The sequence below is a fragment of the Centroberyx gerrardi genome, chromosome 19 (genome assembly GCF_048128805.1).
Source record: "Centroberyx gerrardi isolate f3 chromosome 19, fCenGer3.hap1.cur.20231027, whole genome shotgun sequence".
Classification (NCBI taxonomy): Eukaryota; Metazoa; Chordata; class Actinopteri; order Beryciformes; family Berycidae; genus Centroberyx; species Centroberyx gerrardi.
The window spans coordinates 22078245-22093632 of NC_136015.1; the positions used below are offsets into that span (position 1 = coordinate 22078245).

General features: G+C 42.0%; 1 protein-coding gene across 2 annotated transcripts in view; it reads right to left on the bottom strand.

Annotated features, from left to right (window-relative positions):
* The window catches only part of pvrl2l (PVR cell adhesion molecule related 2 like), a 253501-nt gene that overhangs the window by 130109 nt on the left and 108004 nt on the right, over window positions 1–15388 (bottom strand). For both annotated transcript variants that reach the window (XM_071911112.2, XM_071911111.2), the window contains exons 2-3: window positions 14895–15007; window positions 11316–11559 (exon numbers count right to left, since the gene is read on the bottom strand). In XM_071911112.2, coding sequence (XP_071767213.1) covers window positions 11316–11559; window positions 14895–15007 — 357 coding nt within the window. The remainder of the gene's footprint in view (window positions 1–11315; window positions 11560–14894; window positions 15008–15388) is intronic.

A 15388-nucleotide genomic window follows, 5' to 3' on the forward strand; every position in this document is an offset into this window, starting at 1 on the left:
AGACAGAGTAGGAGGGGTAAGAGGAGGAGGGCAGAGCAAGAAAAATGGTGGGAGAGGTAAGGGAGAGGGTTGGAAATAGAAAAAAAGGGAACGGGAGAGAGATAAAAAAAAGAAAAAAAAGAAAGGGTGGTGAGAGGAAACAGACATCAAAAAGTGAGGGAGAGAAGATAGAGGAGAGAGGAGGAGGGGAGAGGAGGAGGGGAGGGAAGAGCGTGGAGAGAGAGAACAGAGGAGGAGGTTCAATCAGTTTGTTGTGCATATACACCCTGGCATCCTACTGCATTGAGGTGAGGGGTGTGTGTGTGTGTGTGTGTGTGTGTGTGTGTGTGGTGTGATCTCAGGCCAGGCAACATCAGAGAGAGAGAGAGAGAGAGAGAGAGAGAGAGATGATACAACACATGGTATTCACTGGTTCTTAAAAACATTATTATCAACATGACATTATCTAAATTTAAGGCTTTAAAAGGTCCTAAAATGTCTTAAATACAGTTATTACAGGTTTTTATTTTTTTAACTATTTAATAACAGTGTTTTCTTTGCACTGCATGTTCACTCTGAAATTAATACAGGACAGAATTAATATCTCCGAGATGTCTGTCTCAACTTTTCCGGAGCTGAGAGAATCAGCCTTGTTTTGAGCTTGATGGCAAAACATCTTTGAGTTTATCCACTGGGTTTTTGAAAAGGTTTCATCAGCCCAAGAGGAAGCAGGATTTTTTCAACCCGTAGAGGAACATGTAATCCTTCAGTTGGAGTGAAAACATGAAAATCATCAACCATCGCATCTGCTTTACTAAACACACACGCTGAACTTTCAAAATTTCCTTCCCTTCTGAAAGGGAAGATCCACCCTCTGTGATTTTCAATGCGTTATTTTGTGAGGAACTGTAGAAATGTACTTTTTTGTTGTACCCACTTTCCCTCAACCTGCCTCGTCTACTTTCACTTCAGTTAAGTGTTTTCCTGCATTTCCCAGAATGCCTTTCGACAACCCACAGAAAACTGGCCTGAACTTGTTGCATTCAGCTGTGGGTTATACATGTAGGAGGAGAGAGAGAGCGATAACCAAGTGAGAGTCAAGAAAAAAGCAATATATCGTGTAGCTGCATTGCATTCTGGTCTCTCTCCTGCTCCTGTGGGTGGAGAAATTGGTCTCTCTCCTCTTCTCTTATGGGTTTCTCCCTGTATGAATGTTGAACGTCTCTTGGTGCAAAATGGCGGCTCTAGAAAGAAGCCCTCGCTCTTTGATTCTGAGGGACTGACACCAAAACCTGACGTTTACCGCTGATGTTTTAGATCCTGAAACATTTTCTGCACTGAAAACATCTCAACATGACGTCATGCCATCTATGTTTGGCCAGTTATCGACGGGAAAAAGAAAAATACAGTTTCAAATAACAAAATGAACGCAGAAATGCAAGGTAGATCACTACTAGCTGTTTTTTAACGTGAATTAAGACCTCAAAACGTACAAAAATGTTGCGTGCAGCATGAAATGCTCAAGCTCAAATCGATACTGATCCTGGCTGGATGACATCTAGGAGTGACGGATCGCTATCTTGCTACGCTGGATCTATGGTAACTGTCATGGATCGCTATCTTGCTCCGCTGGCTCTATGGTAACTGTCATGGATCGCTATCTTGCTACGCTGGCTCTATGATAACTGTCATGGATCGCTATCTTGCTACGCTGGCTCTATGGTAACTGTCATGGATCGCTATCTTGCTACACTGGCTCTATGGTAACCGTCATGGATCGCTATCTTGCTACACTGGCTCTATGGTAACCGTCATGGATCGCTATCTTGCTACGCTGGCTCTATGGTAACCGTCATGGATCGCTATCTTGCTACGCTGGCTCTATGGTTACTGTCATGGATCACTATCTTGCTACGCTGCAAAAACTTCGCTAACGCACCGAAGCTGCGTGCTACTGTGCAGGTTTAGACTTGTTTCACCACACAACGACAGGTTTCTTTGTACCGCATGTCCAGATTAAAGCAGAACTTGGTTAGTAGTGCAGCATGCATCAAATCTGCTTCACTAAACACAATTGGACTTCCATTCTTAATTTCCTTGTTGTCGTTTTTCATTTTCTGCCCATTTATAGTGTCAGAGCTTTCATTAGCTTGGCTGAGTTGGAAATAGACCGGTTTTGCCAGCTTTGTGTCTTTAATTAGCTTTTAAATTGGTCTTAAATTCAATTCCAGGTAGCATTAAAAAGGTCTTAAAAGGTCTTTTTGAAAGCTGCAGAGACCCTGGAACTGAAGAGCAGATGAAACAGGAAGAAGAGAGAAGACGAGCCGAGCTGCGAGAGAACGAGACGGACAAAGGGGAGACAGAGAGCTCAGACACGGAGGAGATGGGAGGAGATGGGAGGAGAGCAAAGGAGAGCGGAGGACACACAGAGAGACGAAGACAGAGGAAATGAAAGAGACACAGAAACAGAGAGACTGACCACGCTGAAAGGAGAGGAGAGGAGCGGAGGAGAGGAAAGGGGTTCGGATCGATCTACAGGCTTTAACAACTTTGGTGTATCCATCCCTGATGTGTTTCGTGACGCTGCATCCAATTGAGCCGCTGCTGCTCGTCACATCGGTCTCAGCCATTCTGAGCAGAAAGCAATTAGAGGGCAAGCGGGAAGCCGGCTAACAGAGCTGAATAAACAGACCCCCCCCCCCCCACACACACACACACACACACACCGGTAATATCAACAAGCTGAATGGCAGAGACTGACGAAGAGACATGGGTGAAAACACATTTGAATAACAGCTTCAAACTCCTTCACTGCATGGGGTGTGTTTGGTTTATGTAGCCGCAGCACTTAAAAAGCTTGAAAGGTGAAAACATCACTTCAAGTCAGATTCATGATGTGCTTTGTTTTATGTTTTCAAAATGCATTTTGATGAATATTTGGCCAACTCTGTATACGGCAAAGTATGGCAGTGTCCAATTTTTTGTTTTCCCTCCCACTCACCTGACATGACCCGGTGTCTACAGATTACTATAGATAAGGTTGAGTCACGATTTCTGGTCTGGAAAGAATTCGACTCCCAGTGAAAGTCGCACGGTTGTCAAACTTCAGCATTGTGTTTTTTTCCATTACATTTTTTGTGATTGTCTATTGATCCCCCAAAGGGGAAATTTGTCTTTTGGCTCCAGAGGGACGCGTGGTGCCCCCGGAGCCTGGTGTGGATTCAGTTTCTCCTTTAAGGACACTTCAGCAGGACGGACGCTTGAACCGGGGACTTCGTTAAGACCGTCTTCCTAATCCCTGTGAGCCGCAGCCAGCTGGTTAGAAGAAGAAGGATTGTGGGAAGATGGAAGACTGCCGGTTTGAATCCCAAACCAGCTGGGAGTATCTGGGTGGGGGAGGTGAAGTGTGCTGGCTCCAGTGAAGAGAAGACTGAGGCTGTGTGATGTTTGTAACTGTGAACAGGGGCGGATCTTGAGTTTTGGGGGCCCTGGGCAAAGAGCATTCTTGGGGCCCCCTGTGTTGTCAAGTAATCAGATAACAGACTGTAGGCCGACTCAGTGAACAGACTTGTCTTTATGGCTTTCATCTCTAGAAAAAAAACCCGCATCGGCCCACAAGACACTAAAATGTTATATTCATAAGAATACTCAGGTAAAATGTATATATTCATCTGCACATGCATGCTCTCTCTCTCTCTCTCTGATTTTAGCTTTGTTTTATTTCCAACAGCTTTATATGTTTTTTTTCTCAGATCTTTCTTGTACACAATCATCTTGCCTTGTCTTATATTTTCACCTCCTCCACTGTAATGAGAAGATCTCTCACACAAGCCTCCTGCCTCTCTCGCACAATTATTTCAAACAACTTCTGATTTTTAACACTGTAATTGGGGATCCAAAATAGAAATGACTAAAAGTCATTTCACAACCTTATTCCAATTATCCTTCTCTTTATTGGCGTAATATCTATGACAGATTCCCCTCGTCTTGTCCTGCCTTCAAGTAATGTCACAAATAATCGTAATTAAGAGTAGAGTGCACATGAATGAGCCAAAAAAACGGTAAATACTGGCTGCAGTCCCGGACGTCGGAGCCTCCCGTCAGCATGTGAACGCACCAGAGGACCTACAGACTTTTCAAGTCAATGTGCGCATTCAACCAAATTAGCAAAGTAGCTGACAAAAATAAACCCGGGGCAGGATCTTCACTGATGGAACTAAAGCAAATTTCAAGTCTCTGCAAGTTGATTTTCGTACCGTACGGAAATGAATGGAAGCAAATGGCTGCCTGGGAGGAAAAACACATTCAAACATATGGAAAGGTATGGAATGCTCTGGAAAATGGTCGGTAATGTAGTGAACAAAAACACCCTGATATGCTTCTTTTAAAAGAAAAAAAAATACTTAGACTACTTCTGCTGCTAACATGGGCTTAGGTCTACAATATTGATTGGCCCAATGAATGAGTGTGTAATATATTACTGCTTTCTAGTAATAACTCCACCCAACACTGGTGCCAACACAGTCAAACCTTTTTCCACATTTGCCTTATACACTTTGCCTATAACACTGAAATCCAGTCAGTCAGTACAGTCTGACAGGCCCCACTCTCTTTTTAAAGGCTGAACTGTATGTCTCATAACTCTGTACCGCCTGTCCTCTCTTCGCACAATTCTTTGACACTTTCTTGGACAATCCAGCAAACAAGATTGCAGTTAGCCAGATAGCTCATAAATATATAACAACTTCTGTTTTTTAATACTGTAATTGGAGATCCAAAGTACAAACGACTAAAATGCGTTCCATAAATTAATTCCAATTACTTTGAAAGATTCTAATCCAAATGTGCCAACAGCCTTTTACTTGCTCTCTTTTTGTCTCTTTAATTCTCCTCTTTTTTTTTTTTTCGTGCTCCCTATAGGTACAGTATGTTCTCTTCAGACAAGATACTGTATGTTTCAACTGTAGAAGTCAGAGGGGCCCCTCCAGGGGGGTTACTGAATGATGTCACGTCTTGGAGGCGCCATGTAAAACTAGAATGACCATAAAAAAAAATTATGGTCATTACATTTTTAATTGAAAAATGTCTAATCATACACTTTTTTAAACTTTTGTTAAAGGTCTAATTCATAACTGCATACACGTGATCTGCCCAAGCTTCCCTGGATAAATAAAGGTTAAAGAAAGAGATAGAAACAAAACTCGATTGTTTTCTCTACACCTGATATTCTAAAGACAGACTCCAAAGTATTCAAAGTATGGAGGAAATTAACTTTTTAAACACGAGGCCACAGGGGGCTGGAACTGTAAATCCTCAAAATCACCTGCTACTTACACTAGTTTATCAGCCATCTGGGTTTTTGAAAATGAAATAAGACACCGAATGATGCCTGGGTACCTTGAAATATGCCTTGCAGAGGAGACACACTTAGATTTAGCAGCATTGGCTGGTGGCTCATGGCTGTTTCTCCCTCCTCCTCCTCCTCCTCCTCCTCCTCTCCCTCTCTCTAAACATGTATTTATTCACTGCTGTACCCAGAAGAAGGCAAGTCAAGTGATGCATTGATGTATTTTTTTTTTAAACTCTGCAACATACATTAGCCAAAAATCAATAAAGACTTCTGGATTTGCTAAGAAGAGACAGTCGTGTTGAATTTTTGGAATTCATGTTTCGCCAACTGCCCAGGTTTGCAAACTTCTTCTTCTCGGCTTGACACATTGTCGCCGAATATTTCTGGGTATTGATGGTAAAAAAAAACAAAAAAACATCTGCTTGGCTCTCTACACCTAGCAGTCCTCTACTGTTGATGATACATAAATATTCAAGGGCCGCAGGAATAGTTTTTAATTATTCTGCTGTCTGTGTGCTGTTTTGTCAACTCATTATTGGCTGCTAGTAATGTTGGGAATGCATAAATTTAAGCTTTTTTTAATTTAAGACCACTAGCTAAATGCCTACAATGTAAAAAAAAAAAAAAGAAAAAAAAGCATGTCCAAGCCAAACTCACTATTGTTGTACACACACTCACAGCTGAAAACATAATTTCGGGTTTGGCTCTGTTCACTAACAAATACAAAAAGGGCCTCGAGGTCTCGCATTTCAAGACCCTTTGTGCCGCGGGATTTTACACTTTTTGACTTATTTAATGCTTCTATTTGAGGGCAAATGTGCAATGTGCACTAAAAAGTAATTCTCTCATTTAACCTCGCCACATCTGTTATCACCAACTCAACAATAAAAGGAATAGAAGATGCGGTTCCTTTCTTTTTGGAGAAGAATAAAAAGAATAATTCACCGAGGCAGCTGGTGCCGCAGCAGGGTTAGTTATTGTAGTTTTGGTGTACCTGCTGAATGACAATAGACTGCCTTCCACAATTATCGGTGTATGAAAGGCGAGCGTAGAGCATTACATTTCCAGAGTGAGGAAACTAGCTCATTACTTGTTTTGTTTGGGTTATCTTTTACTGCCGTTTAGCTCCTCTTAACCAAGGATGTCAATAACTCTGTAGGGCAAAATATATCTGTGCCTCTTTTATTAATAAATGTTTTTACTCTTATTTTGCAAAAATGCCCCAAAACATAAACACAGCGCACACTGGCTGTGGTGAAACATCAGCGCTGGAACTTAATTACACTGACTCTGTCCTGGTGGGCCTGATGGATTATTTCCATATTTTTTTGTTTAACCTTTAGTCATCCAGGGAAGGTTTGCTTACCACATATGTTTTTTTATTAAGCAACACCCTGTTTCTCATTCATACAGTGACACATCTTCCCACCCAGGAGCCGCCTGGTCCAACCACAGTCCGCTGCTGCCGGCCAGTGAGCAGCTGACCGGAGCGGCTGGGGGCTAAGAGCCCAACTAAAGGGCAACTCAGCAGCAGATGCTGAGGAGGGGAGACTACAGCATTACTTATTCACCTCTTCACAGACTTTCAGTTATTGAAGCATTTCTCTGAGGCAGAGCTGCTCTGGAGGCTGATCCATGGATCAACCGGCAGATTGTAGTTTTACAAACATTTCTCTGAGGCTAATAATCTCATTGGCTGAGATAAAGCTCAATGGGCGGAGCCAAAGAACCACAGTTTTTCAGAGCGCAAATTAGCTAACTAGCAAATGTCAAAATATAACTGAAAAATATATAAAGCAATGAGCTATTCATTCATGACCATGGCATTCTTGATCTTGGACGATCAGCAGCTTACCTTGTTAGCTATAGGCTAGTTTGGCTAGCGTGAACTTGGAAGCTCAGCTAGCTAACTAGCTAACCTAGATAACAAGATTAAAAAAATTTCAGTTAGCAGCAGAGCACTAGGCTTCATAATATTAGCTTCCACCTCTCTTACCTCTTGTCTTTTTCATGGGTTTCAGTCTAATGTTACTTACCCAGGAAAACTGCGGTTCTTTGGCTCCGCCCACTGAGGTTTAACTCAACCAAAGAGATTATTAGCCTCAGAGAAATGTTTGTAAAACTACAATCTGCCAGTTGATGCATGGATCCGCTCCTCTAACCTCCAGACTCCCTTCAAATTCTCAAAGATTGTTTTTCACTCTGAGGGGCAGAAACACTAAGAGCCGGCTGGTGATCCACTAAACTCTCCAGCCCTTGAAATCGTATTTATGTCCTGCTGGCCGTGATTCGACAGTATATCCAATAAGGTGCAATATAATTGGCTACCAGTCATTTTGTATGGTCCCCTTCCAAGACGATGTGATATCATTCACTGCCAAGTGAGTGATTCTTTATTCACACTCCAATAAGTGGTAATAAGATTGGCTGGCGGTGGCGCTGTATCCAATAAGTTATAATACGATTGGCTGTCAGGATTATGTATTCATACTTAAATAAGTTGTGATATGATTGGGGTGCTGGTGGTTCTATATCCAATAAGATGTAATATGATTGGCTGCCAGCGGTTCTGGATCCAATAAGATGTAATATGATTGGCTCATGCTGATTCTGTACACAATAAGGTAAAATATGACTGTCTTCCACTGACTTTGAGACACTTTGTTAGCCAAGCGCATTTACATGGACCCAGAATCTGTCCCGGTGAGCTTGGCGCGGCTGTAGCTGCAGACAAAGGCAAGTCAGCGAGCTTTCCAATAGGTATTTCCCAGTCTACCTCCGCTTTGTGCCAGGAACGGCAGTTTAGGAGGCTTAGCCTACATCTATCGGCAAGCCAGCCAAAATATCTCCCCATGTTTTCTCTGCAAGACGGCCAAGTCCTGCTTCTCCCGAGTGTTCTGCTCGGTGCGAGGGAAGCTTCCAGAGTTGATTCTTTATTGTCTTCTGAAGGTTTACTTAGAGTTAGAGAAACTACAGGGGGAAAATATTATGGGCCCAGGAGGGGAATACATGAAAGTAAATTTAAAACATTTCTTTCCGCGGACCGTAATGACTGCAACAACTGGGACTCTATAATGAATTTATTCTAATTATTGTGTTTTTTAAATTGCTTACTGTACAGCGTCTCCACAGTGACTTACATGAGTGCCAGTGAATACAATTGGAGTGCAGCAGATAATGAATCCCCAGACCCAGTTTTGGGGCTGCACCAAATTAAGAGCCGCCACACCTGTAGGCATCCTTTCATTTCTTTCTTAAATGCAACTTTCTTTTTTTTTTCTTTGATTCTATTTGTACAAAATAAATCAAATACAAACAAGCGCTGAAACGAAACTGCACCCGGATTGCGCAGGAAAAAAAAAACAAAGAAGAAACAAAGGGCTCAAGCGTCTCCCACATCTCACGCCAGCGAACGAAACTCATAATATAAACATCAAAGGAAACAAATTCTGTGTGCGTGCGTGTGTGTGTGTGTGTGGGGATTGTGCTAAAAATGCATGGAATATGAAGGCAGTGTTTCAGTTCAGAGTGCAGCATCTTAGAGTTTCCATTAAATCGGCTGTTAGGATAGGAGAGCCGACCGTACAGCTGCTCTTTATCATATGAGAAGTGATGCTACGGGCCCGGCGCTGTGAGCGGAGCACTTAGCGTTCAAGTGAATTGTGTTATTCACGTTCAAGTGTAAAGCCTCCGCAGTGTTGTTAGCCGAGAGAGAGAGAGAGAGAGAGAGAGAGAGAGACGCCGGGCATCTGTTTTCCTTTGTAAGCGGAGAGCGAGCGGGAGGACGGGACACGTGGGCGGAGGAATCACACCAGCTGCCTCCGATTAGAAACAGGATGAGTCCCCTGCTAACACCGGCTGAACATCCGCTTACATCGAGGAATCAAGAAACCCAGGTAGCTTTTCAACATTTCTGCAGTCTGCGGATTCTTCCTCCGCTGTCTTTCTAGGTTTTCCCTCGTTTCTTCATTGTCAGGAAAGAAAAGCCTCTGTTGAATAGTCCGATCTTAACCTGATTAAGGTAGCGGTCTGACTGTGGCGGGTGTCATGTGACTGGTCTGATTATCTTCATCAGAATAAGGTCATAAACAATGTAATCACAACCCAGGTAACACACCCTACATATCTGCTCAATTTTTCCGGTTTATTTGGCCACAAAAATACTTAAAAAGATGCTTTGGTAGTACCTTGGGTTGTGTAGCTTCCTCTGCATTTTTTGAAGTGAATCACTTTCTTTTTGTTATTAAACCTTTCAGCGTAACACCGAAATTCTTCCGACTGTATTTCAGTGTTACACTTGTTGGTTTAATGACATAAAGAAAGCGATTCACTTAAACAAAAATCAGCAGAATGACTTTTTAATATATATATTGTCAGAATCTGCTTTGTTGGTGTTCGTTTATGTGCTAGAAGTGTGATTTTCAGACTGGAGATAACAGAGAATCATTGATTTTGAGGAAGCTACACAACCCCAAGGTACTACCAAAGGTCAACATCGCTTTAACTCTGATTTAATTCAGATTTTTAGATGTGCAAACGTGTCAAGAAGCTCACAGAGGAGGAGGAGGTTGACCCGACGCTGCGACGGGGTGTTCGTGTACAGAAACGACGACAAGGCAAGAGATCGCGGCAAAAGCAAACACTTCTGGAGCAACTGCAAAATAAACAGCAACAGTCACAAGGATAATACCGTTTGCACCGAGATGAAGAACACCAAAAAAATCGAACAAAACGTTCCAACATTGTTCGTCTAACTAAACTAACCCAGATAAATCCACGTGAAGCCGGGTTATTGTGGGAAATCACATTACTTCCAACTATGGAAACGGTTGAAACATACTACCACCTTAATCTGATTGTGCACAATAACCGTTTTGTATTGTGTGGCTGTAAACAAACCCATTGTTTTAACACGATTTAACATGGAAGCTAATCCACACCGATCACCAGCCGCTGACAGGCCGTCACAGTCCTCATGTTCATGTCTCGATGTTAAATCCACATCACATTGTCCGTGTCACAAATCCATGTCACATTGTGCAGCATGTAAGACTAATTTTAGCTCGCTGTTCCATGTTTTGCACCGTTAAAATGTAGAAACTCGGGCTCAGGTATTTCCTTCCTATAGCAAATATTGTGAAGATTAAGAAGAAAAAGATCCCAACTCTAAAATGGAGGAGTGAAGTCTAGGTCTCTTGCCTGCTCATCAAATCATATCAGGGTTAAAAAAGAAAATGGCTGCGGTGTTTACGGTATTCACAGTGCCATGTGTGTGTGTGTGTGTGTGTGTGTGTGTGTGAGTCTGACTCTTCGTCCCTTCCTCTCCCTCCTGTCTCTCTCCACTCTGCTCTGTCTAACCAAGCAGAAACACCATGAAACTAATCTTCGAATGCTTTAAATTACTTGTAAGGTTTCGGGTCCAAAGGTTGCTTCTTTTTTAGCTGGCAGTGCTAAACAGATGGCTGGTGGAGGCGCTGGTCAAGGCTCTTCTTGCAAAACAGCTTTTGAAAACCTGTTTGAGGCACGATCCTCTTTTGCTAAAAGTTTAAACGTTTTTGAACTCCAGCCCCTGGTGCTCTGTGCGCTTAAACCATGAAACATACAACAGCTTGTTATACACTAGCAGTCAGTCTGGACCCACCTGATTTAATGTTCTATGTTTTTCATTCTCTTAAAGCCATTTTGATCTAAAGGCTTCTGCTTAAATGCTTGAAATGTGTTTCTTAAACAAATATAAACAGTGAAGTTGATGCTTATGTATGCCTTTCCATCAAGGCAAAGGGCGGCTACTTTAAAGAATCTAAAATATAAGATAGTTTTGATTTGTTTAGCACTTTTTTGCTCACTGCATAATTCCATTTGTGTCATTTCATAGTTTTGATGTCTTTACTATTATTCTAAAATGTGAAAAATGCACATGTCCAAACTTTTGGCTGGTAGTGTATCTATTCAAAGTAACGAGACAGAGAAGCCGGACTCTACTCACCGAGCATGACCAGGTTGGTGGTGCCCTGCTCGTTGCCGGAGGGGTAGGTGGCGTACTCGCAGGTGTAGCGGCCGGCGTCGGACATGTTGAGGTTGGAGATGCGGATGGACGGGTTCTCCAGAGTTCCCTGGATGAAGACCACCCGGTTCTGGAAGGCCGGGTTGGGGAAGCTCTGTCCGTACAAGGGGTGGAACACGGCGATGTTGTCCCGCTGGCCCTCGATGGGCTCCCATATCCAAGAAACCTGGAAAGAAAAAAAAAAAAAAAGGGGACTCTGGTTAGACCGATATGGGGTTTTGAAGGCCGATACCCATGCTGATTGTTACCGATATATACACTATATATATTTATATAGGGGGATATTTGAATGCAAGTTACCTCAGCCAAGTAAATCTTTGCATTTCCAGTAACTTTGAAGTTGCTTTATTTATTCTATTTTTTGCTCTATTTATATGTAGATGTATTTGCTCAATGTATGCCATTTTGTTTAAATGTGGAAAATGCTGATCTATTTATTGATGTAATATGTAATGTTGATAGGCTAATTTATTATGTTGATTGTTAAAGGTCCCATATTCTACACTTTCCAGTGTTTTATTTTGTGTCTTGAGGTCCATTCAAAGCTGTGTCATGTACCAAAAACACTCTCAATCCATTTTTACATTTCTCCACGTTCATTTTCCAGCATCTCTCTGAGCCTTACCAAGAACAGGCTGTTTCTGTCGCGGTGTCTTTAAGGCTCATTAATATTAACAACCCTCTGTTCTGATTGGCTAACCGTTTCAAGAGTGAAACGTGAGACGCCGCGGCCCGGCGGCTACAGGTAGGGAAAACTCTCCGGTAATAAACAATGACACCCGCTCGACCGCTTTGAAAAAAACACTTTGTTAGTCTATTATTTCTTACAAAAATGATAATGAGCGAACCTTTGTGACGCCACAAAGTTACAAAAGTCCAAACGACTCGTTTTCCACAATATGAGACCTTTAATTGTCCTGCACCTGTTGTCAGTGACAACCTAGCCTACATGGAGCCTACTGGTGACATCATCTGTGATCGAAACGTCACAATAAATTGAGATTTGCAAGTAGATGGTGTGCGGGAGCCTCATATATTTATCATTTCCAAGCCATAAAATTACAAGGATTCAGTGTTTCCCGCAGAATTTTACTCTTGTCAGGGTGGAAAAGCCTCTGAAAAAAAAAAAGGCATTTAGACCATCAAGCACAACTAAAACTCTCCATTGAAACCCAGACTAATGAAATTCCTCCAGTGTGAGCAGCTCTTTGAGGCAGGATGACCCGCTGCAGCTATTCACTGCTAGAGGAAACTCTGGGACATTATTATTGAATTGATTGTGTCACACCTGCACAAATTAAAAATACTTCTCCTCTCTTCTTTCTCTCTTCTCTTCTTCTTTTTGTCATCATATGTATTTATTTTATTTTTTTTATCACTGTACACCAAAAGAAACATATAATCCAATGGTGTGTGTGTGTTGTGTGTGTTTAACACTCCTTCACCCTGCAGTTATAGTTACTGTTGATATAAAGAATATGTTCTTCTCAACTTGCCTGGTTAATATATAGGTTTAAACTCATTGTATTGTAAATGAGTGATTCTGTTATCAGTTTGGAAACGGTCAAGGCGTTTCCAATTCAATTTTGCTGTAATATGATTATATAACAATTTCTGACGTCTCTTGGTACGAGCATCGAGATTTATTCTGTTTTAACTTTTCTTTTGACTGCAATGAAACGCTGAAATAAAATTCCTTAGGGTAAGAAGTGTCAAACTCAATTAAAGCTGTGCGAGTAAAAGAGCCAGGAATCTATTACCAGATGAAATTAAAGGTCTCTCAGACTTGCAAACACTCTCTCAAGGCCCCGTTGCCATTTTCAAGAACATCATTTGAAAAGAGCGTCATCTTACAGGCGTTTCTTCTTCAGATTTAAAGGTATTTGAGAGATATTGATAGCTGTCATCACTGTGTGAAACTCTACCGCGAGGGAGAGCGCCGCGACGCTGCGCCAGATTGATTTTTTCCTCTCCGGTTGTCAGAGTGAGTGTCAAATACGAGCTGCTGTCCAAAGTGATAGACCAGGAAGAAGAGGGAATTAAGTTCATCAATACACATTTAGTAAACATCTATTAGATTTGTGACCTGCGGAAGAAAAGGAGAGAGGGAGCAGCGGGGGTCGGGGTTGTGATGGTAACCCAGGTGTCGGCACAAATTACAGGATGAAACTCTCTCGTTAGCTGCAGATTGTAGGGAAAATGTGAGCGGAGGCAATTCAGCCTGTCTGCTATTTCACTTGTTGAATCTCAACAAATTGCCTATTGACTCGACCCATGACTCACTCAGGGATCGGATCAGACCTGGACCTGAACTGAACTGGCAAACAGTTCATACTGTTTGCTTTAATCTGTTTGGAGCACCAGATGGGTGGGAGATATTGCATCAGGACAATTCAGCTAGTGTCAGGATGTCAGTTGGACTATAATATGCTGAACTGACTTTCAAATAGTCAAAACCTTCTGGCACTCTTCAACCTTCACACCCTCTCTAACTGGTAAGAGGAGGCTGAAACTAACTGAGAGATGTACACTACCAGTCAAAAGTTTGGACACCACATTTTTATTTATTTTTACTATTTTCCACATTTTAGAATAAAAGTAAAGACATCAAAACTATGAAAATAACACAAATGGAGTTATGCAGCAGCCAAAAAAGTGTTAAACAAATCAAAACTATCTTATATTTTAGATTCTTTAAAGTAGCCGCCCTTTGCCTTGATGGAAAGGCAAAGGCTTTGGAAAGAAATTCATACATAAGCATCAACTTCTAACTATTTATATTTGTCTAAGAAACACATTTCAAGCATTTAAGCAGAAGCCTTTAGATCAAAATGGCTTTAAGAGAGTGAAAAACAGAACATTCAATCAGGTGTGTCCAGACTTTTGACTGGTAGTGTTTGACAAAACTACTTAACGCCAGTTCAGGGAACGACATGGAAGGAAAACATGATATTCACGATTTTCATTATAATATTTGTACTACAAAATAATACAACTTTTCGATACTTTATGATTTGATTTGTAGAAAATGCTGTAGTTTCGTAGCATCCAGGTGTCCATAGTATTCACATGACATATCGGTTGCCACAGCCATATTATTTTCATTAATAACAGCTAGGTGACAGCATCATTAACAAACCAGTGTTATGCCTAAATTTGTATCACCTAAATAAATGGGTGTCCCTGGCAGTCCTGGGTGTGTGTTGTTGTTTTGCCGCTGCACAAGGAAATTATCACGGGGGAAATGTTGACCTTTCTTGACTTAGACTAGATTCATCGATCGCGGGGATCCAGACATCCAATTAAACCAGCCTTTTCTTCATTTCTCCTCTCCAGTGAATTCACTAAATTGGGAAAAAACTGCTTAGCGAATCTTATTTTGACGATCTCAGCCGCAGTGCTGCCAAGGTGACGCTGCTGTCATGCAGCAACAGCGGGTTTGTGAGAGCTGCGGATTGAGGGGTGAAGTGTCTCCCCCTCTTCAGCCTTTAGCGGGCTCACCTGTGTGAGTTTGGTCCGGCCTCCTCCATCGATGAACTGGCAGCGGAGATCGACAGACTCCGTGGGATACGCCTCCAGCTCCTCCTCCACTCGCACTCTCTGAGCCCCGACACCTGCAGGGAGGCCAAGACGAGACAGAGAGGGGGATTATGCAACCATCTGCAAAACCAGTATTGTTTGAATAATTAAACGATTGTTTGTTGGTTTCCAAATTTCACATTTTGTAAACTGCCATGGCAATAACTGGAGAAAAAAAAATGGAAAAAAAACAGAGACAGAGAAGGAGAGAAAATAGAAGAGGGAGAGAGACAGACAGACAGAGAGAGAGAAAATAGAGGGGGAGACAGAGAGAGAGAGGAGAGAGAGAGATAGAGAGAGAGAGAGAAAGAGGGAGAGAGAGAAAAGCACTTCAAGTATTTCATTATGAATCTGGTTTTATTTTAATGCAGTTGCTGTCGGTGGTGTTTTTTTTCCCCGCCTCCCGCTCATTTTGT